At 43.6% G+C, this 23,524-nt stretch overlaps 1 protein-coding gene across 4 annotated transcripts; it reads right to left on the bottom strand.

Moving 5' to 3' along the window:
* Positions 1-966: 966 nt before the first annotated feature.
* On the bottom strand, positions 967-21,039 carry ITFG2 (integrin alpha FG-GAP repeat containing 2). 4 transcript variants are annotated; one of them, XR_014501786.1, is made up of 12 exons: positions 20,855-21,019; positions 19,044-19,139; positions 17,224-17,265; positions 13,936-14,110; positions 13,110-13,249; positions 12,545-12,693; positions 10,716-10,810; positions 10,007-10,060; positions 7,190-7,281; positions 4,759-4,857; positions 2,715-2,888; positions 967-1,363 (listed from the first exon to the last, which is right to left on the bottom strand). XR_014501786.1 is itself a non-coding variant. In XM_083398059.1 (12 exons), exons 1-12 carry the CDS (start codon positions 20,948-20,950, stop codon positions 1,221-1,223), a joined length of 1,374 nt encoding a protein of 457 aa, XP_083254185.1. In that variant the 5' UTR covers positions 20,951-21,039; the 3' UTR covers positions 967-1,220. The 4 variants fall into 4 exon arrangements, 3 of the variants coding, with proteins under 3 accessions (XP_083254185.1, XP_083254187.1, XP_083254186.1); XM_083398059.1 differs by having other exon boundaries at positions 4,740-4,857; positions 20,855-21,039; XM_083398061.1 differs by having other exon boundaries at positions 4,740-4,857; positions 20,728-20,967.
* Positions 21,040-23,524: the final 2,485 nt, after the last annotated feature.

Raw genomic sequence — 23,524 nt, 5'->3', positions numbered from 1 at the left:
GACCTTGAGAAGATGAGCGCTGATAAAGATTTCTCACTGCCAGGCTGACATTTTTCCTGTTTTCCTGAAGGAGGGTCTCAGAGAAGGAGAGTATCCGTCGGAGGAAGAGGGGAGTTTCCATAGGGCTGGGAAGGTGATTCTACAGAAATGAATTGCGTTGCCTTTACAAGGGAAAAGAAGCAGAGATAAGCAATGCAAGAGAAACGCCACTCAGTCTTAGAATAGAGGGCAACTGTGGCTTATCAAAAAATTATTTTAAAGAAGCTGTATAAGGAGCAATCAGTTGTTACTGCCAACTTTTGCCTTGCTCTTTGCTGGTGTTCCTGTACCTAGAACTGATTAGTGGGTTTACATTTTTCAGCCCAAGGACCACATTACTTTGACGCTAGCCTTCTAGGGGCGTCATAACAGCAGTGGGCAGGACCAAGTGAAGAAGTGAAGAAGGACACGGAGCAATGGATCCAAACTACAAGAAAGAAGATTCCACCTAAACATTAGGAAGAACTTCCTGACAGTAAGAGCTGTTCGACAGTGGAATTTGCTGCCAAGGAGTGTGGTGGAGTCTCCTTCTTTGGAGGTCTTTAAGCAGAGGCTTGACAACCATATGTCAGGAGTGCTCTGATGGTGTTTCCTGCTTGGCAGGGGGTTGGACTCGATGGCCCTTGGGGTCTCTTCCAACTCTATGATTCTAAGTAGCTAGGGCCACCCACACTCTCTTTTACACAGAATTCCTAGAATTTCATAGATTTTTTTTGGGGGGGGGTGTCTTTTTTAGAGAAATGCCTTTTTTTGTTTCTCATAGCCACAGCAGAGGCATGGCTATCTGTGATGAGCTCCTGCTCAACTTATGAAGATCTAATTGGTGGGACTTTTTTAAAAAAAAAAAGGCAAAAGATTGCTCATTCCGACAATCCAAATACCGATCCAAACTAGACACATGAACAAACACATCTGTTTTCCCCTGGATCTTTTAAAATTACCTTTATTAAAGTTTTCAGCAGATAAAGTGACCGATGAGAAAGTAACAACAGAAATGAGGACCTTGAGACAAATTGAAAAGGGCATTTCCTATTATGCTGTCAGCAGCTTCACTTGAAGATTCATGCTGCTACTCCAACCCCTTCAGTCAGAGTCCTGGTTCTTAACCGTGCTTAATTTGCACAAATGAGGGGTAGCAGAATGAGAAGCAGAGCTGTTCACTGTGTGTATATGTCATCAGCTCATAAGGTTTCTTGGGAAATAGGATAGCACCTGGAAGAGGATCTAGCTGTGGGCATGAACTGAGAAGGGCTATTTAGCTGCTCCTCTGGAAAGTAGAGTGTCTTGTGAATCAAATCTTTGACTGCAGAAACATCATCTCCAGCTATGAAAGAAAGAGAAAGAGAGAGACATACTGATGAGTAGTACTGGAGGCTTAGCAAGGTACTTAAGAATCAGTATGTGACTGGTTCTCCTATCAACATAATAACATATAAAAATGAATGTAGGAATTACCTCTTGTAATTCATATTCTGCCCTTCAGAAGTATGGCATTGGTTTGTGGGAATCTCAGGCTGTATTCACAAGATTATCTTGCATCCAAGAGCTGGCTTTTTTGCAGCCAACTGATCTAGAATTTATTTTGTGAACAAATTCAAGCACTGATCTTTGCTGGACATCCAAATGCATGCTCAATCTATTCACAATATTGGTTCTATGATACGATGGTCACTGTGTGCTCAGTAACAGCCTTGGCATCCATTTCTAAAAGATTCATGGAAAATTGGTATTTCATAGATTGCTGCCCATGAAATCTGTGCACAGAGGCAACGTTCTCTGAATAAGCAGATGTTTGGAACAAAAAGCAGGGGAAAGCTATTTCCTTGTGCCCTGCTTCATCAATTCCTAGAGGCATCTGGCTCACTGGTATCACAAAAAGACTGCTGAGCTCCCAGCAAGGCAATTATTGTGCTCCATTTATTTCAGCCGCAGAGAAATGTTTTTAAGTGTACAGACAACACCTGTCCTCAGTTTAGAAGAAAGAGGCGTTCCTGTTTTCAGGGGACGAAACCTAGGAAGCTGCCTAGAGTCAGACCAGTAATGTCTGCACTGATTGGCAGCAGCTCTCCAATGCTTCAGATAGTGGCCATTCCCAGTCCCACCTGGAGATGCCAGGGACTGAATTAGGGACATTCTGCATGCAAAGCATGTTCTACCACAGTGCTATGGCTCTTCTCCAAATCCATGTCCATCACTAGAACTTCTGAATCTGTACCTACACATAACACCCTGAGCCCAAGGCAGAATGGAGGATAGAGGAAGAGACATGTCTACAACGGATGAAGACAGGGACCAAAATTGGAATGAGGAAGCCTAATTAACCCTAATAGTCATTTGTCCCTGCCTTGGGTGACTAGTGGAACATAACCCATATGTAGATGGCTCAATATTCAACCAGGCAACTAATAATACATATGCAGTCTGCTTTGTTAATTTAGCCCACTAACCTGGTTTTGAAAAATACTGAAATGTCTGTAAACAGCAGGGGGGGGGGGGAGTTACTAATACGTGTTTTAAATGCTTTGCATAAATATAATCATAGAATTTTGCAATTTTAGGGTACAATTCTAAATTTGCTGCTATTGGTTCTTTCCCCTTTCTTTCATCTCTTTCTGTTCTATTTTTTACAAGGAACCCTTTCACCATCTTCAAGTTATATGAGGCTTGGGACATACCCACACCCAGCTGGAGTAGGAGATCTTTGTATTCGGAGTTACTCTCTAGTATCTTCAGCAAACTGGTAGATTCCATTCTCTCCAACTGCACATCCCAATAGATGTAGATCTTTTGGTTGAAACTGACGTATACCAGACAAGGGCTATTGCAGCCTCCTTTGCAGGCATAGAGACCTAGAGAAGTGAAAGGAGACATCAAAGGAGAGGGAACTCCAGAAGCGCATTAGTGAGATGAGGCACCACCCGGCTAAGATTCAGCACTCTCCAAACCTTAAGATCTCTTTTTACTGAGTCAAACAATTCCCCATAATTCTCACTAAGGAGGTTTGTGTGAGATGCAGTGAAGTGCATGCCCACATGCCTCTAAAAGCACTTCACAGATTTAAACCTCTACAATGCCTTAATATGTTGATTTCCATTAAAGTTAATGATTTGGTTCAGATTTACCACAATTTATTTTAAACCCTGCCACTGCACCACACTCCCTAATTAAGTCTTGAATAGCAGACAGCAAAATGCCTGTGTTTGATGTGTAGAGTGTTCATAAACTTATTTAGCAGTGTTTCATTATTTGTTTATTCTCCTTGTGAGTTGAAGGATCATATCATTTGGTGTCAGTCTGGCTGAAAAATGCCTTGCCAGCAATGTATTCACCTTGGCTCTGGCTTCATGGTAGATCTGCGGGAGATACAGAAGAGCCTTTTGCATATTCCATATCTCCAGCAGATCTAATCTAGAGCATCACTTCTTAGATAATGAAATCCTCTCCATCCCAACTTCCTTTCTTGTAACATGAATCCATTGCTTTGGGCCCTACCCTCTGGAGCACAAGAAAACAAGCTTGCCCATTTTTCATGGGACAGCCCTTTAGATATTTGAAGGTGGCTATTCCTATCTCCTCTCAGTCTCCTCTTTTCCAGGCTAAACATACCCAACTCCCTCAATCGTTCCTTGTTAGGCTTGGTTTCCAGACCCTTGATCATCTTGGCTGCCATCCTCTGCACACGTTCCAGCTTGTCAACATCCTTCTTAAATTGTGGTGCCCAGAATTGGACACGGTATTCCAGGTGTGGTCTGACCAAGGCAGAATAGAGTGGGACCATGACTTCCCTTGATCTGGACACTATGCTTCTGTTGATGCAGCCTAGAATAGCATTAGCTTTTCTTGCTGCTGCATCACTGTTAAGCTTGTGGTCCACTAAGCTTGTGGTCCACTAAGACCCCTAGATAAATTCCCTTCCTTTCATCTATAGCAGTCTTTCCCAACCTTAGGTCCTGAGACCTTGCTAGACTACAGTTTCTGTCATGCCTGACCCTTGGCTATGCTAAATGGAGCAGTCTAACAACTACAAGAAGAAAAAGAGTGCAAGGGGAAAAGCCTCTTGGGACAAATTAGGATGCTCTGCCAGGCCTAATGGGCACATAGATGGAAGTTTGCATTCATCTAGCCCATAACTGTCTATTTTCACTGGCAGTAGCTCTCAAAGGTCTTGGAAGGTGTCTTTTCAGTCCTCCTAACTCTGGAGATCCTTTTTAATAAGGAATACGAGAGGCTGAACTAGGGAGAGTGCTGCTGAGTGGGCTCCCCATAGGTATCTGGTTGGCCACTGAGAGAAGCCAGTGCTGGACTAGATAGGCTTTTAGTCTGATCCAAAGGGGCTCTTCTTATGTTCTTATGAAAGCTGGATGTGAAACTCTATCACTGAGCTATGTCTACCTGACTGAAAGTAGAAGAGTCCAGCAGAAAGCTTTTCTCATGAACATACGAAGCTGCCTAATAGCGAGTCAGGCTATTGATTCATCTAGCCCAGGAATGTCTACTCTACCTTGCAGTGACTCCCCAAAGTCTTAGTGGTCTTTCCAAGTCCTACTACCTGAGACCCCCTTCACTGGAGATGATAGGGAATGAAGCTGGGACCTTCTGTAGGAAAAAAGTGCTCTACCAATGAGGTGGGAACACTTTATCACATACGATAATCAGTAATTTCCCACGCCTGTGGATCTGCTGATAGGAAAGCAGCTCACCTGCACAGAAGGCACTCACATTTTCATCTACTTGGAACCTAGCCACAGTGCGGCCGTGGTCTATGATGTACGTTTGTCCATCCCAAGCGCAGGCAATCACCTCCTCATGGCCATTTCCCTGAGGGTTCAAAATTTTCTGATTAGCAGAAGTTCCCTGTGGTAGGTAGAAATCCCATCAACCTCTGTGAGCAATGCTCATACATGTTTTCATCTGGCCCCAGCTTGTCACTAGCATTAGATAAAGGAGGTTGATGCAACAAGACAAGAAACTAGCCTAATGAATATAGCCAGTCTAGATTCCTGGTTTTTTTATATATTAGGCTTATATACCGCCCTTCATCATAAGATCTCAGGGTTGTTCATGAGATAAAAATAGATTCCCAAAGGATATAGTGGCCGCAAAACATTATGGGGAGTGGAAATAGAACAGTCAACTTTATAGCTCCCTGGGTCAACACCAGATATTCATGCAACCAGCTCTTTTGCTGGCTAAAGTTTACAGGAGCCCAAGGAATGGATTCAGAAGCACACTGTGTTGTTAACAGTGTTAAAACTAAGTAACTCAGCTTGTTCAGTGAGTGTATGAGTCATTCCTTGGAGCTTTATGAAGATGCTCTGAACTTTCTGAAGGAAAAGTGGTACGTAAGAGTCATAAACAAATGAATATAGAATCTCAGTTTAGACATTCGTCTTCTCATAAGCCATCAGAATAACAGAAATCTCTGTTTCCTGTAAGCGTTACTTGTTCAGACAAGTTCTCCAGGTACAAGTTGCTAAAATACCTCCTTTCAACCTTCCTTTGCATCATCTTGTTTAGAACAATACAACTGCCTCTGATGCTCATTCACCTAATAACAATCTTGCTTCTCCCCCCCTCCCCCCTTACTGGGGCATCAGTTCCTTCTCCCCTGAATGTACCAAGAAAAACGAAGTGGGAGCCAGAAAGCTGGCAGCTGAGTGGGTCCAATTTGCAACAAATCCCACCTCTGGGGTTAAAATTATGAAATCAGTGAAAATTTAAAAGGGCTTAGATCTAGACATGAGCACAGGGGCACAGGATAGTAAGTCAGAGAGGCCAAAACACCACAAGTCAAAACAAAACTGCCAAAGACACTTGAAGAGAGAGACTGTATACATGTGTTTAATGCTAGAAGCCTCTGAGCCAAGATGGGAGAACTGGGGTGCTTGGTCTTAGGGGACAGCATTGATATAGTGGGCTTGACACAAACCTGGTGGAACAAAGAGAACCAGTGGGACAGAGTTGTCTCTCTGGATATAAACTTTATAGGAAGGACATAGAAGGACCTACCAGAGGTGATGTCACTCTGCACGTCAAAGAGGGCATTGAGTCCAACAAGCTAGAAATCCCACAAAATGCAGACCCCTCCACAGGTGTGGTATTGGGCCCAAAAAATAATTTAGTACTGAGGACATTCTGTTGTTGCCCTGATGAAATTGCTCAAGGACATACTGAGAGGAAGAACGAATTCAAGGAAGCATCCAAAAGCGGAATTGTAGTAATGGATGACTTCAGCTACTCTCACATAGACATATGAGTTCCAGTCATGAAAAAGAGGCACATTTATTAGATACCCTAAGTGACTGTGTCATAGAATCAACCAGAGGTGCAGCAACCCTGAACTTAAATCTTGAGTGGTGCCCAGGAATCTGGGTGAGTTGTAGGTGTTGTCAAACAAACTGGGATTAGTAAAACAAAGGAAGTCAAATCACTACAAAATGTGCAAAATGATTCATGTCAGGACAAAAAGATATTAATTTCATAGTACCACTCATGGACCTCATCTAGTAGTGATGAAGAGGATGAACCAAGTCCCCTATGAGGAAAAGTTGCAGCATTTGGGACTTTTTAGTTTAGAGAAAAGACAAGTAGGAGGTGACATGACAGAGGTTTATAAAATTATGAACATCAGTAGATAAAGCAGATAAGGTTCCTCTCTCTCATCACACTAGAACCTGTGGACATATAATGAAATTCAATATTGAAAGATTTAGCATAAATAAAAGAAAGTACTTCTTCACACAGTTCATAGTTCAAGTATGAAGCTCTCTCCCACAGGATGCAATGATGGCTTTAAAAGAGGATTAGACAAATCATGGAGGAGGTCTATCAATGGCTACTAGTCATGATGGAGGCAGTGCTCTGTCCCAGTCAGAGGCAGCAGTGCTTCTGAATCCCAGTTGCTGGAAACCACAAGAGGGGAGAGTCCTCTTGTGCTCAGGTCCTGCTTGCAGGTGTCCCCCCATGAGAACAGGGTGTTGGAGCAGGTGGGACATTGACCTGATCAAATAAGCTCTTCCTAGGTTGGCAGGGGTAGTGGCAATCTCTCCTCCAAAGGAGGTATGCCAGTAGCGTGAACCTGGAGAATTTGTCTGACTTTGTACTACTAAAAGCAAATGACCTGGTTATTGCAAGCTAGAACAGAACTCACAGTAACATCCAGTTTTTCTAGAGCAAAAAGTTGGTGGTCAACCTGTACTGACCACAGTAGCTTGTCAGCTCCCTCCATCAGTTTCAGTGTCCCTACAGGGGAAAGAGAAAGTTAAGCAGAGTTCTAAACTAGCATAAAAGACAACCATTTTCTTCCATCCCTATGCTGTGCCACAGAGTTTATATTAGAAACATTATTTTGGGTGCAGTAGATTCCCATTCCAATGTCTTTCATTATATTTGGCTTGACATGAACTTGATTTCATGTTTAGTACTCTGTGAGTGGGGAAGCCTGTTTTGACTTCCTTTTCATAGATAGATTATTACTTAAGTTCAAGCTGTGGGTTGCTCCACAATAGCAATGAGGAAGAGGCATTAAGATGGTTTGCCTTGGAGATCATTACGATTTACTTAAGTCTCAAATGGATGTCCTCCCCCCCCCCCCAATACGGCTGGTGGTCTTGTTGAGCCTCTGTCTCTCTCTGAAAATGGAAGATCACCTGGGCACCCTCACCCAAAACATAGAAATCATTCATCTATAGAGGCAAGGAAACAGTTGGGTAAAAGGCTAGAGCACAGGTTGTAGAAGACTTGTGATGCCTTCAACCAATCACAGGTGTTGAGCTCATGACAGAACACCTATTCTATACAAAGTGTACATCTGCACAATGTCAGCCAGCTTTCCAAAGCGATGAGTGGCCTTTCATAATCTGGCCCAGGTAAGCCTTCAGTAGATCACTGTGACCAATCTGCAATACATTTTTCTGATAAGAACACTCACATCCATTCTGATTTAGATACCACAACTACAGCAGTCTATGAGGGACAGGCCTTCGGTCTGCCTCCTTGTGATCTAACAACCTGTGGGGGTTGGCGAGCAGATCAGCTAATCATGAGAGAAAGAGAGGGTGGAATTTAAGTTGAAAGCTGACAGTTAACAGTCAGATAGTGATGGGTAAGGGCTGTCTCAGAGAGGGGAGCCAGGGATTGTCTGTGGGTTAGACAAGGACCTAGGTTAAACTAGGGACTTTCTGTCTGAGCAATTTAGATAGTGGCTATCTGTTAGAGTGAACAGATTGTGAAGTGGCTGTCAGTTAGGGACTGCCTAGATAGACAAAGTTCAGTCTACCTGAGGGGAAGATCAGGAGGGGCTGAAGTGTTAAGACATTCATTAAGCACCACTGTTGAGAGTGCCTAAGCTACCACCTCTGTGAGTATAAAGAAACGAAGTTCCTCAGTTCCACAGTTGCTTAGACCACAAGATCTACCTACAGTTGAAACTGCAAGGTCAGCTATGCCTAGCCTGGTCTGAGATCTATCAAGGGTCAATAATAAACTGTCCTGTAGCCAAGAAGAAAAATACCTGACTTAAGCATGCTTTGTCCATGCACTTTCCAAGCCAATAGTGATTTAAGAGATCACACATTTCTGTGGTTTGTGTGTTTGCTACAATTGTATAAAAGTTTTGTGCGTCCTTTGCTTAGAAATAAACTTTTCTACCTTTCCACCCTTCGTCCCTCGTCATTGGCCGGGGAGGGGCAGCGTTTTGGACTTTTGTTCCTATAACAACACCTGTCACGCCACCTGCGTTTGCCTCTGGCCCCTAGATTATTGATGAGGCAATGCAGCTTTCAGGCTGAAAAAGGTTCCTCACCCCTGACCTAGAATGAGGCAATAGTGCTACATAGGCATTGCCTTTTATTTCCAGAGCATTCTTCAGTTGCCTCAAGATTGTATCCACTCTCTTTCCTTCATCTTCAAGCAGGATAACTGTGACATGTGAATGATGAAACAATTGAAGCAAATTGACTTCAACCTTCTGTAGTAACATAGCTGTCATTTCAGAGTAACAGTGAGCCAAGATGACAGTTTTCAAATGCACACAATAGAATCATTCTAAGTGGTATGGCATGTGCAAGATAGCGTTGACAAAATAAATTAAAACGCTAGATAGAAATTAAATGCTGTCTTCCAAACTGGGATGTTAAGTTTTTCAGTCTATATTCCTTCTAATATTCCTGGATGTGATGGTTGCACTAGAGCATGGGTAGGCAAACTAAGGCCCGGGGGCCGGATCTGGCCCAATCACCTTCTAAATCCAGCCCACGGATGGTCTGGGAATCAGGGTGTTTTTACATGAGTAGAATGTGTCCTTTTATTTAAAATGCATCTCTGGGTTATTTGTGGGGCATAGGAATTCATTCATTCATTACTATTTTCAAAATACAGTCTGGCCCCCCACAAGGTCTGAGGGACAGTGGACTGGCCTCCTGCTGAAAAGGTTTGCTGACCCCTGCACTAGAGGAAATATTTCTAAGGGCTCCTTCAGACAAGCTATTTATCTGGCTTTCACTCTGATTTGCTTGCATGAAGCTTATATAGTGGTTAGACCATCTCTAGTCTTTACTAAATGTTCGTTCCAATTTGTTTATGGGGTGCTTGCACAACGAGAAATCATTGTTTTGTTTGTGGGATGTTTACATGTCTTCTTGTTAATCATTTGTTTATTCCACACTTTCCAATGCATTTCTCCATCACTTTCCTGTTCTTTTTAATTAATTTGTTGCATTAGGGCAACAGAGCCCTTTAACCTACTTTAATTGTGCAAATCAAGATTTCCGGCATGTACTTTAATCTCTCCTGCAAAACAGTGATAATCTGGAAGTAGCTTAAGAAGTCTCCAGAATTAAAATGTTTTGAAACAGTTTCTGTTTTGGGGTTGATTGCTAATCTGCAGTTTCTTAACCATGAAAGCTATTTCAGCTCAGGTCCCAAATCCTTTGCAGAGATTCCTTTCCAGGAAAGCAAGAGGGCTTACCATCCAAGGTGCAGAGTGCAAACAGACCCGAGCCAGTGTGCTTCTTGGAAGTCCCTGCAAAGACAAAACCCAAGTTGGGAAAGCAACAGAGCCAGACCTTCGAGTGAAGCATTTTGTTTCGATTACTGCCTCTCTAAGTGTTTTCATCCCACAAAATTACAAAGCAGAAAACCTATGATAGAACTCTTGTATTTTTACTGAGTCGAAAGCCTGGAAAATCTCCCACCCCATCTCTGAGGAAACAGAGCCTCTTTCTACCCACCTTTATACAAACTAATGGAGGAAGGTGCTCCATTAGTTGCTTAGATTGAGTAAAAGATGTGGTGGAAGCAAAATACTGTAAGTGAAGTGCTCTGAACATTCCAAGAGTGCTATGTAAATTTTAAGTCAGCCTCACTACAATCCGTTTTCACCCTGTGACATGCTGACTTCGCTGGGCCAAAGTTGAGAGGAGGAGGAGTGCTAGTCACAGGAGGAATGAGGCTGCAGTTGCGCAGGGGTTAGAATGAGAATCCAGTAGAACAAAAGTATGTCCCTGTGAGAGCAGGTTTGGAAAGAGGAACAGCAGCTGCACAGAAAAGTTCTAGGTGAGCAACCTGCCTTGGGTGCAAAGATGGAACCTAACTAGACCATGCAGCCTTGAACTCTTCTCCACACAAATCCAATCCATTTCCTCATTTTTACTAAGGCCAGAATTTCTTCCACTTACCTCTGCCAATGCTGCCAATGAGGTGAGTGGAAACATTCTTGTTGTGAATTCTACCTGATGTCTGATGGAGAATGACATCCCGCACTGGGGCTTCCCTGGAAGAAAGCAAAGCCTGAAGGGATATCTGGTTGTGATAGCAGTAACATCTTGGAGTCTCATACTCTTAACTAGATTTAATGTTGTTAAGTGACTCTTGTCAAAATGTGGGTCTCCTGCATATCTTTAAAGGGGTTGTTGGGTAAACAGAAATAACGTTTAAAGTGAATGAGTGGCAAGTCTTAGCAGAGACACAGAATTCTTTCCCTGGGTTACAGGTATAATAACCTTCTTTCTACCAAATCCCCAAAATGTAAGTGCTAGGTTAGCAAACTTTTGTGTTGATGTTCATCTATCATTGAGCTTTGAAAAAGCATTGAGAATAAGCAGCTCCAAGCTGCCCTCTACTTCTTCGCTGCATCAGCAGGCGAAGATGCCTAAAACATTATGCCGCCTGTTCTGATCCTTATATCTTTGTAAACCCGAGGTACTACAGGAGCCTGTGGATGTAATCTCAAAGTCTCTGTCTATAATCTTTGAGAATTCTTGGAGAACTGGAGAATTCCCTGCAGACTGGAAGCGGGCAAATACTGTCCCCTTCTTCAAAAAGGGGAAAAAGAAGACCCAGACAGTAAGGCTTTCAGTAAGGCTTTTGACAAAGTCCCCCATGATCTTCTTGCGAAGAAGCTGGTAAAATGTGGTTAGATGAAGTAACTGTTAGGTGGATTTGTAGCTAGTTGACTGACCAAACCCAGTGAGTGCTCACGAATGGTTCCTCATCATCCTGGAATGAAAGGAAATTCTTATTGTGAATTTCTATTTCCAGTCTCCTGGAGGACAGCCTTAACACTGGGATGCCTCCTCTCCTCTGACTGGACAGGCAGGGTCACATGTAGATCCTTGTCGGGAGAATTGTCATCTTCCACTCTCCAGACTGGCTGGCCAAGCAGGAATAAAACACCTCCCCGTTCATTGCCACTGCGCAGAAATGCTCCTTCTGGAATCCCAAGCTGCCTGGTTTTTCCTGCGAGAATTCACTTGTAACGTTGTGGCTCCATGGAATGAAGATGGACATGAATAATGTTGGAGGCACAGTACCTCGCTCCCTGGGTAACCTCACCTCCTGGTATTCCATAAGGAGATATGGTCCTATGTATGTCTCTCCTAGCATGGTGGGTGCTCTCAGTAATTATGCCAGTAATTATGGCCAACTGATGTCTGTTTGGGCCTAACGTTGCCTGCTATTTTATTCCTTCCGCTTCCAAAATTCTTGCACCCGGGTCCCATGCTTAAATTTAAAACACAGCAATATGGCAAGTTTCTTTAGTTTGGCAAACACTCATGAAAAGTGAAACAGGGGAATCCCCACAAGTAGATATTCCTATCAAACTTCTAACTGACTGAATAATACATAGCCACATAGTCCTGATTTTGATGGCAAAAAAAATGTTCAGGCTTTGTAACAGAACACTAAATAAACCCAAAGGAGGCATTCAGCTAAACAGTTCTGTTAGCTCAAGTACTACACAACTTCCCGCCCCCTCCTCCCTGCATGCCTTCCCCGATCTGTTCCAGAAAGTTGGGGGAATCCAGAACATAATTAAGGGGAAATGTGGGGAGAGCAGGGGAGAGGAAGCTCCCCTGTGCAGTCCAAAGTGCTTGCATTAGCAGAACTGTTTAGCTGGATACCGCTCCAAGCCATTTTAATCATGAAGGTGTTCCTGCAGCTCCATAATATAAATAGAGATGGTTAGACTGTCTTGCCCTGCTCCACTGGATTCCAGTAGTCTCACCTGCTAGCTGCTGAACTGTCTATCCTCTCTGTCGGAGACTGCTGCTCTGCTTTCCAAGTACACAGTAAGACTGCATAACCACACCCAGGCTGGGACACCATCATCTCAGGAGAACAGTCTGAGCCTAGATTTACAGATAGGCTATCCACCTATTTTAGCCGAGAGAGAGAAAATGGAACCCAAGTAACTGGTTAAACTTGCCTTTGCTGAATGAGCTGACTACCATGCATTTAAACATGTCACTGTCTCCCCTGTCCCCCAAAAAGCCACCCCTTAACCCATCTTTCTTCTCCAAGTAGCACTCCATTTCCCTTCTTGCTACCTTTCAGCTCCCAACTCCTGCAGCGTGCTGCTCACACCTGCTCTCTCAGCCCTCTCTCCTCCAGTCCTGTCCAGTCTGGTTTCTACTCCCTCCACAGCACTGGACCAAGGAGGTAATGAATGCTTTTCTAAAAGGATGGTCCCAAGGTGTCTGAAAGAGGCAGGAGCCCATTCCTTAAGAAACCCTCATTAGATACTAAAGACTAAAGGCACTCTTGGATGAAACTGATTTTCAAAAGCCTACCTGTCCCTCCAGCAACCACTTTTTGAGTAGCACCAACTGTCCTGTGATATTCTCTGAACTCTCAGATGTGTCTTCCCAGCGAAAGGCTCGCACCACACGGTCTGTATATCCCACCACCAATTCACTCTTTCCATCTCCATCTGCAGAAAGCAAAATACAGCTTAAGGCTTGTGTGTTGGCAGAATGCCGCAATGTGCATATGTGGATAAGGTGGGTGGGGTGGAAAAAGACAGAGAAAATAAAAAGTGGGAGTGGAAGATGAGATCCTGCTGTTTTCTCCTTTGGTACCTTTTAAAGGGTAGACACCAACAACTCACCAGTAGGTGGATAGCTCTCACTCAGCTGCTGAATACCAGCCACTTTCATGAAATCTGCTCCTTAAATCTTACAGGCCTAAACCATAGCATCTTAGCTATCTATGATTTACTCATAAATGAGCTGAAGGACCTCTCTAACAGTTTAAAACACTGGGGAGACACAGTCTAACTTTTCTAGTTTTAAGGGAGAGTTTGATCATGACTGCAACACTGGGGGGGGGGCTCACTGCCAAGTTCAACTAAAAATAAAAAATATTTCCTTAAAAACCCCTAGTACAAGTGCTTAATTTGCATTATTATTTCTGCTGGATGAGATTTGGTCTTATATTTGTTCTTTCTCTGTCTCAAGCTGCAGAAGAACACTCACGGCTTCAGAAAGACAGAAAAGTACTTTGTTTTTTTTTTCCCTCTTCTGCTTCCTCATTGGCTTGTGTCACCCCCCCCCCCACACACACACTGCATTTCCTATGCTCTATGAAACCCTTGTACTGCATGTTGCCATTGCTCACCAATGTCACTAATCAGCATAACTTTGGTATTGGCGGGAATGTGCTGCTTGAATCCAAGCTTCTGGTCTTCTGCTGTTGGGAGTTCATGGTGGCCTGAGGCATCAAGGTGCTTGGTGGACGGAGTGAGATCAAAGAGATGAAACCAGCCTTCAGCACTCACAGCAACAACCACATTCTGACAGAGAAATGTATGGATAAATAAGAGGTGGTAAGAAAGAGAGGATAGCATGAGCAATGAGGCAACTGACACTCATAACGATAAGCTCCATGCATTAAAAAGGGATTGGGCAACCCCACTGACAGTGACGGAGAACAAATTTATTAATAATTTTTAATGACACCCCATAACTGGAGTTCTCTGGACTGCTTACAATAAAAATGTTAAAATACAATCAAAAAAATAAAAAGGCAACATCAAATTAGGCGGCAGAGCAACAGCAAGACCTAATTGTGGACAGGCTTTAAGTTTCAACCTTCCAGGTAATAGTGCTTATTTATGTATTCATTCATAGGCATTAACATACCACTTAATATTTTAAGTATCTCCAAGAAGTGTACAGTCTAAAAATAACAAAAACACAACCTAGAACCAGTAAAACAGCAATATAAAAAGACACAAAATGAAAACATAAAACAGTCATCATTAAAGCAGAAAATATTTATTGCATATTTACTACAGTGGTACCCCGCAAGACAAATGCCTCGGAAGACGAAAAACTCGCTAGACGAAAGGGTTTTTCGTTTTTTGAGTTGCTTCGCAAGACGAATTTCCCTATGGGCTTGCTTTGCAAGACGAAACATCTTGCGCCTTTTTTTAAAAAAACCGCCAATGCATTCCTATGGGAAACCGTCAATACACATTGGTGCTTCGCAAGACGAAAAAACTCGTAGAACGAGAAAACTTGCAGACGAATTAATTTCGTCTTGCGGGGCACCACTGTATACACAATTCCCTTCCAAGTTGATCAGTGACAAAGCATGTATAGAATGTTGCCTATGCTTTAGCAGTCTCTTGTTTCATAAAAAAAATTATAATCTGCCCTTAAAACCACAGGGCTGCTCATTCTGCTCCAGCACGCTCAGTCATCCAAAGCTCTCCTGCTCCCGCACCCCCACCCCATCCTTTCTTCCCTATGCCTCAAACTGCCTCACCTCTCACTTCCTCCAAGTTCCCCCTCTAACTCCACCACTGGAACAGCTTCCTCATCCCCATTCCCTACTGCAATTAATTTAACTGACATAATTGCCTTTTCCCCTTTTTCTACCCTGCCTACATTTCTCCTCGCTTTCTGTGCCAACTCCCTTGTGACTATTTTCTAGATTATGAGACCCTCAAGAAAGGCATCTTCTAAAGTGCCTTGTTATTTATATAATTCCGTATCTGCTGTGGCTGCTCCCAGACCTTGGAATTCCCTTCCTAGAGAAGTTAATTGGCTCCCTCCTTGTTGGCCTTCAACCGAAGGCCAGCTGAAGACCTTCTTATTCCAACAGCCTTCTGAGAACTGTTGTGAGTAGCTGGACCTTGGAAGGAGCTAATCCCTTTCATGAGCATAAATCACCCTTTGGGTAAGGTAATCATAGATGCAAGGTCAAATGAGCCAGTTGCTGTAGTAACGGCTCAGAGCCCTGACTTTATCTGTGACTGATGTATGTCAGCTAGTTGTACTGTTCAGTCTGTCTTGTTTAGTGGGTGTGGGTTAGAGCAAGAGTGATATTCTATATCTGTAAGGTAAAGGTAAAGGTACCCCTGCCCGTACGGGCCAGTCTTGACAGACTCTAGGGTTGTGCGCCCATCTCACTCAAAGAGGCCGGGGGCCAGCGCTGTCCGAAGACACTTCCGGGTCACGTGGCCAGCGTGACATCGCTGCTCTGGCGAGCCAGAGCCGCACACGGAAACGCCGTTTACCTTCCCGCTAGTAAGCGGTCCCTATTTATCTACTTGCACCCGAGAGTGCTTTCGAACTGCTAGGTTGGCAGGCGCCGGGACCGAACAACGGGAGCGCACCCTGCCACGGGGATTCGAACCGCCGACCTTTCGATCGGCAAGCCCTAGGCGCTGAGGCTTTAACCCACAGCGCCACCCGCGTCCCAAATTCTATATCTGTATGTATCAGTAAATACTTGGATCTGAAAAGCCTCCAACTTTTCCATGTATAGCTTTGTCCAGAGCTATTTGCTGAGCATATTACTTCTACAATAGTAAAATATTTGACCCTTACTCTGCTTTTGTGTGGTGACTGGTACTGTGAACACTTCTACTGTGTGTGTAAGGTAAAGGTAAAGGGACCCCTGACCATTAGGTCCAGTCGTAACCGACTCTGGGGTTGCGGCGCTCATCTCGCTTTATTGGCCGAGGGAGCCAGCGTACAGCTTCCGGGTCATGTGGCCAGCATAATAGTATAAATAATAATTTATTATTTATACCCCACCCATCTGGCTGGGTTTCCCCAGCCACTCTGGGCGGCTTCCAACTGAATATTAAAAACAGTACAGCATCAGACATTAAAAACTTCCCTAAAGCATGACTAAGCTGCTTCTGGGGAACCAGAGCAGTGCACGGAAACGCCGTTTACCTTCCCGCCGGAGCAGTACCTATTTATCTACTTGCACTTTGACGTGCTTTCGAACTGCTAGGTTGGCAGGAGCAGGGACCGAGCAACGGGAGCTCACCCCGTTGCGGGGATTCAAACCGCCGACCTTCTGATCAGCAAGTCCTAGGCTCTGTGGTTTAACCCACAGCGCCACCCGCATCCCCCACTGTGTGTGTATCTTATATCAAATTCCCAACAGAACTGATTGTTTTTAATGAAGAGGTTGTTGCTGTGCTGTTCTTATTGTAATTATGTTTTTAACAAATCTCGTGTGTGTTTTAATGGTTGGGATTTTCTTTGTTTTTAGCTGTTCTTATTTTCTGTAAGCCACCTTGAGTCCCTGTCAGGGAAAAAGGTGGACTATAAATTAATCATCATCATTATCATCAATATGCAACCCTTATTTCAGTCTCATTCTAAGGTTCAGCATTGCTACGGGGAAGTAATTCCCAATACTGTATTTCTATGGAAATGTACATAAGATTTCAGTGTTTATTCTCAACATTTTCACAACAATATGAAATATATCACTTTTCTTGCCATTTGACAGAGGCTGACTTGTTCAATGTTTGAGCCCAATGTTGAAGAACTCATTATCCTTCTTCTCTCCCAGAACAGCAGGAAGAGTTTGAGGTTATTTAGTAGTATATCAGCAAAGAAACAGCACATAAATACAAGCTGTGAATATTTTTTTTACCTTTCCTTTATTACATACATCCCCAACACCAACACAAGTAAGCTGGAAGAAAGAGAGAAAGCATTTAAAAAAAAATAAGTATAACACTTTTCAGTTTAAAAATCCTTAACTAACAACAAGAAGGAAAGGGTGGTAAAGACAGATAATCAATGCAAATAAATAAAACTATAAGCACTAAATTCTAATGGAGCTCAAGGACAAGCAGCGTTACTCTCTGCCATTTTTACCTGGAAATCCTCTTTGGGACAGTCAGTCAATCAGCTACAAATCCACCTAATGGTAACACTGTCTAACCAGCATTTCTCTGCAAGAATATCAAGGGGGACTTTGTCAAAAACCTTCCCAAAATCAAGTTAGTGATGGTCTGAAGGTACATCAAGATGGAGACAGACCGGAGTTTGCGAAGTCCCTATCAGATCCAGTAACAAAACAATTAAATGGCATCTATCAAGATTGAAACTTGAACTGAGAAACCTGATTTTACACCAATATGAATGCTCAAGAGATGGCCTTGGAGGAGTCACTTTCCATACTCAACTTAACCCCTTCAGACCCATGGCTACTGATGGTGGATAAATATGCTGATAAATCACTTGCTACCTTCCAATGAATTGTTCTCGGCCCGTCACCTAATCTAATCATTCAAGCCCCAATCTGATGTCTTTCAATGGACTCTGGAGGCTTCAGTTTGGCACTCCAAGTTTCCTGCTCTACAGCGCATATGAGAGGGAAAGGCAGCAAATGATGGATTAATAAAAAATACTTGGAAAGGTAGTGAATGAGAGGGAAAGTCCAAATTCCTATAATGACTCTTCTAGAAAGAGGTCCCCAGTTGTTCTACAGGTGATCATTCATAACTGGGCAGTGAAGAAACCCCCTGGAATAATGAAAACAGAATCTGAATGGCAAGCAGGAATTTAAACCATTGTAGGAGCTTCCCTAGATTTAGAAAATGATTAACGGTGTAAATACCTGTCTAATTATGAGTAGAGAGGCAGCATCAATGCCTATGCCTACTCTGGAAATATGTTTTGAACTATTATTTTCCAGAGTTGAGCCCTGCTTTTACCTTGACTAAGTGTCAACTAAGAGACTGACTGTTCTGAATAGGATCCGGAAGGGATCGAACACTAATTAGAAACACCAAATGTTTCCCTTGGTATCCACTCTTGAGAACAAAGCATTTTGGGACTAGTTATGTGACCAAATTCTCACCAGTTTCCTTAAAAAATGCTATTTTGGGGCTGTGTCTCCAAGTCATGCCCACCATATGCAGTCAGTCATTGTATTTGTGGTCAATTTCAGGTGGGAGACATCACTCATTATCTGTTAGCTGCCCCTTATATAGAAATCCAAGAGATGACTTTCTGAAACTTTTATTCACACAACCTTGGCAGAAATTGTTTGGTTTCTTTTGAGTGACGATAATAGCTTTGTAACATGCCCCATGAACTAGCGAGGGGGGGGGGGCAGGAAAAAGGCGTTAGATAAAATCGCTATAAACTGTTGTGGTAATTCAGAACTTTAATCTGAAAAAAGCTGGATTTGAGTTTGTTGGTGTCTGTGGACTGCCTCAAGTGTGGTGGACTCTCTTTCATTAGAGGATTTTAAACAGGTTAGATGACCATCTGCAAGGGATTGTTTAGCTATGATTCCTGCATTGCAGGAGGCAGGACTAGATGATCCTTAGGGTCCCTTGCAACTCTCAAAAATTCTTTGATTCTATCTATCAGCCTATGTATGGCAGCTACTTAGAAACTGCACAAAGATCAGCAGAGGTAGAATAATTCAGAGGACTACAAACTTCAATTTCTACTTACCATTCCTTGACATAAGCGCACATTCCAAGGCTTGCTTTCATCACTCTTATATATGAATAGTTTTCCACTAGTGTCTCCCACCACTAGCTCATTTAGCTGGAAAGAAGAAGAACTGATATTAACAAGGAGGAGTTTTCCTCCTTTGGATTTTAATATAGTTTTCTTGGACTTTATAAGAACAATGGGGCTGAAATAGAAGGCGATGAACCCTTTCCCTGCAAGCCAATTTTGTGATCAAAATGATCTCCATAGGATGACTCCACTTCATGACCACTTTCTAATAAACAGCAGAAGCAGAAGCTAGGGGCCAGTATTCCTAAGCCTGGTCTGTCTGAGGTTTTCTGAAACTGCCTGCCCTGGTGGGGCTGCCAGCAAAGGGCAACAGCAAAGAGAATGGTCCCTTTAGGGGTGGCACTTTAGGAGTGGAATGAGGGTGTGGGCCAGCACCCTTGTAATCAAATTATAGTTTTAAAGGAATGGGTTTTAACTTGGGTGCAGGTTGTTTATTGGTGGGAGTGTTTTAAATTGTTTGTTAGTGTTATATGGTAATTTGTATATTGTATTTGTGTTTGTATTTCTTTTAATACGGCTGATTAATATTCTGCAGCCTTTTAAATGTGTTTGTGGAAGGGTATTTTTTTGTTTTAACTATTTACGGGTGGTTTCACCTTGTATTTTTATCCTGTGGACCGCCCTGAGATCTTGTGATGAAGGGTAGTATATAAATCTAATTAATAATACAGTAATAATAATACGTACTCTCCTCAAGACTATTCTCATGCTGCCAGTTGCAGGGACTGAGTTTATTGAAGTCCTGCAGCACAACTAATCTGCTGTTAGCACTGCAGGCTGAAGGAAGCCTGAAGGAGGGTACCTTAGGTTTTACAAGAAAACTCAGCAGCACAGGCATCCCTCAAAATCCGGGACAAGCCGCTCTGAGGGGCTGTTTACTTTCTTTCTTTCTTTCTTTAAAATAATTTTTTATCAGTTTCCCAACATATACCCAATGTTACCACATTTTTTGCCAATTGTAGGTACCACTTAATATGAAAATAATTCCAAATTTATACAATGTAATCAAAGTGGTTTCCCAGAATGATGTTGGATTGAGGATAAGTGGTTTTTAGTAATAATGTTATGAAGGAATATGTAAAAACGGATTGTTAACAGGTGAAAATTCAAAGTTACAATATATTAAGATCAAAGATAAGGATAAAAGTAAAGAGGGAAAGGATTTGCTCAATAAATAATTTGAACTGGGATACAAAAATGGGAGGTGAGAGGAGGTCCTGGAAACAAGCAAATGCAAGATAAGTTATGAAAGATTGAATTGTTTGTAACTGTTTTTTATTTGTGTATTTTTCTTTCTTTTCTTTTTGTAATGTTCTGAAAATTTTAATAAATATTTTATGGGGGGAGGAAAGTGGTTTCCCACTCCTTGATCATTGTTTTTTGTCCAGTTCTAATTACAATTCAGTTGGTATATTAATCATTCGGGTAACAGCGGCGTTTTGGGCGACTCCTATTCGTGTCAGTAATACCTCATCTAACTTTCCATAGGATTTCAGATGAGGCGCTCTTATTATTTTCCCTTTCTCTGAAGCCCTCGGCCCGTTCTGGAGGCTCCTCAGCACGCCTCCGCCGCTCCCTCCCAATCCCGCTCTCGCCTATCTAGACTGTTTACTTTCTCTGCCCACTTCCGTCACTCCGCTCAGAGGAGCCGCTCGCGACTGGAGCTGGCGGGGCTCCGGCCTGAGGAGGGGCGGCGGCGGCGGCGGCGGCACTTGGGCCTGCCCCGCGCGCGCTCCTACCGCGTCGTTGTCGGCGTCGCCCAGGCACACGGCGCGCGGGAAGAGGCTCCCGCCGAACTCCAGCGTCACCCGCCGCACGTAGCTGACCGACCTCATGGCGCGCCCCGCACCACAGAGGCCCGAGGCCTTTTGGCCAGAGCGGAGGCGTGGGTGGTGGTGGTGGAGGCAGCCGCTCTAGGACGCGGTGGACAAGCGAGACCGCAGTAAGGGAGCGCCGTTCGCGGAGGGAAGGCGCGTAGAGATACGGCGATGGAAGAGTCGCCCAACTCATGCGTGAAGGCAGAGCTTCCTGGTTCCTTCCGCCATTTTTGTGCCTCGCGGAAGGCTGTGCTTTTGATACTGCAAATCATAATGCCCTGTGCACTGTCCTTCTGAAATTGGCTGCACAGATAAATCTGTGAACATCATTCGGCTCCTCCATGATAATATGACAGCAACAATCGCAGGTTACAATGGCTCTCAAAGTGAACCATTCACAGTGGGGTCAGGTGTTTAACAGGGTTGTGTTATTGCCCCAACTCTATTCATTATTTTCATTGCCATGATCCTACACTTTGTTGAAGGGAAACTCACCACTGGGGTAGAAATCATATACAGTGGTACCTCGGGTTACATCCGCTTCAGGTTACAGACTCCACTAACCCAGAAATAGGACCTCGGGTTAAGAACTTTGCTTCAGGATGAGAACAGAAATCGTGCTCTGGCGGCTTGGCAGCAGCAGGAAGCCCCATTAGCTAAAGTGGTGCTTCAGGTTAAGAACAGTTTCAGGCTAAGAACGGACTTCCGGAATGAATTAAGTACTTAACCCATGGTACCACTGTATCGAACAGATGAAAGAAAGCGCTTCAATCTGAGCAGGCTGAAAGCAAAGAGTAAGCTTACCGTAACTTCCGTCATAGAGCTTCAGTATGCTGAAGTGTGTGCACTTCAGAGGATGACCTATAAACCATCCTAAATATCTTCACAGAACCTTACGAAAAGCTTGGCCTGTTGCTCAACATCCAAAAAACCAAAGTGCTGCACCAGTAAGTACAAAATAACCCCTCTGCAGCACCACAAATTCAACTCAATGGTGTAACATTGGAAAATGTCCATCACTTCTCCTACCTAGGCAGTTATCTTTCCACAAGGGTCAGCATTGATGCCGAAATCCAGTATCGCCTGAGCTCTGCAAGTGCTGCTTTCTCCCAATTGAAGTGCAGAGTGTTTGAGGACCGGGACATTTGCAGGGAAACCAAAATCCTTGTTTACAAAGCTATTGTACTACCAACTTTACTGTATGCTTGTGAAACATGGACCACTTATTAATGTCATCGCCAACTCCTCGAAAAATTCAATCAACGGTGTCTCCAAAATATTTTATACATCACTTGGGAAGGCTGGCGAATTAATACCAGTGTACTGGAAGAAGCAAAGATCACCAGTGTTGAAGCAATGATTCTTCAGCATCAACTTTGTTGGCCTGGTCATGTTCTGCGGGTGCCTGATTATCGTCTTCCAAAGCAACTATTCTGAACTTAAAAATGGAAAGCATAATGCTGGTGGTCAACAAGAGGTTTAAAGATTCTCTCAAGGCAAATCTAAAAAAATGTATAAACACAGACAACTGGGAAACACTGGCCTGCCAGCACTCCAATTGGAGGACAGCCTTTACCAAGGGCGTCGTGGACTTTGAAGACACTCAAACTCAGGACAAAAGGGAGAAATCCTCACCGTGATCAACTCCTGCCCAGAAACCTATGTCCCCACTGTGGAAGGATGTATGGATCCAGAATTGGCCTCCAGTCACTTAAGGACTCACTGTTAAGACCGTGTTCATGGAAGACAACCTTACTTGACTACAAGGGATCGCCAAAGAAGGGTGCATCTGTGACTGGTTACAGCAAGCTTATAAAGCTAGGACTTAAAACCTAAGAGTTCAGATATCCTACCCCTTCTTCTATCTAAATTTCAATCTGAGTTTGAAATTTAAAAATAAAATTTGAAAAAACACCACCACAATATAAGCTTTATTGTAGGAGAGTGATAGACAGGGGTTGCCCCCTGCACCTTGCCATATGGGTGGGTGGGGAATCAGCAGCCAGTCAGAGGTTGTTGGACTGCAACTCATCCCCCTTTGGCGGTACTGCCTGGGGAGTTTGAGCCCCACAACATATGGTGGACCACATGTGGTGCCCTAATAAGACTGTGGCTTCAGCTGAACCCAGGATGCGGCTGCAAGGAGGCAGCAGCCCGGTGGGCTCAGGCCAGAGGCATCTGCTTTCTTCAGTCAGATGAGCTGCATGGTTAGGGACCAGCCTTTTAGGGGGCAGATGTGGGGTGAGCACTGCTTTTCTTGTTGTTTAGTCATGCGGAGGGATCTGGGCAATGAGTTATGCTGGGATGCTACCCAGCAGGGCTAGCCTAACAGGCAGAAGGGCCTTTGGGCCTAGATTTGAGCCAGGCACCCCTTACACATAAAAAATAAGCAGCCCTTGGTGCCTGTTGATGACTGGGTGTTGGAGCTGGGTGTGTTCACAACTGCTCCATGTATGATACTTTTCTGCAGCTCTGACTGGCGGTAAAGGAGCTGTTCTGTAGAGCTTTTAATATGAGGTTGAGTTCCAGGAGTCCCCTATCTATTGTTCCTGATATTTGGGTGGGTGGGGGGAGTTAAGTGGCAGCGTATGT

Source organism: Podarcis tiliguerta, assembly GCF_965153285.1.
Source record: "Podarcis tiliguerta genome assembly, chromosome: 9".
Taxonomy (NCBI): Eukaryota; Metazoa; Chordata; class Lepidosauria; order Squamata; family Lacertidae; genus Podarcis; species Podarcis tiliguerta.
This window is presented reverse-complemented; position numbering and strand designations above follow the sequence as displayed.

Bases quoted from the DNA above. Each gene is read 5' to 3' on its own strand.
- ITFG2 (XM_083398059.1), bottom strand. From the start codon at position 20,950: ATGAGGTCGGTCAGCTACGTGCGGCGGGTGACGCTGGAGTTCGGCGGG. The intron at 13,250-13,935 runs GTGAGCAATGGC...TGCTTTCTGCAG, and splicing joins TATGCTGATTAGTGACATTG to ATGGAGATGGAAAGAGTGAA. The intron at 10,811-12,544 runs GTGAGACTACTG...GCTTTCTTCCAG, and splicing joins GACAGTTCAGCAGCTAGCAG to GGAAGCCCCAGTGCGGGATG.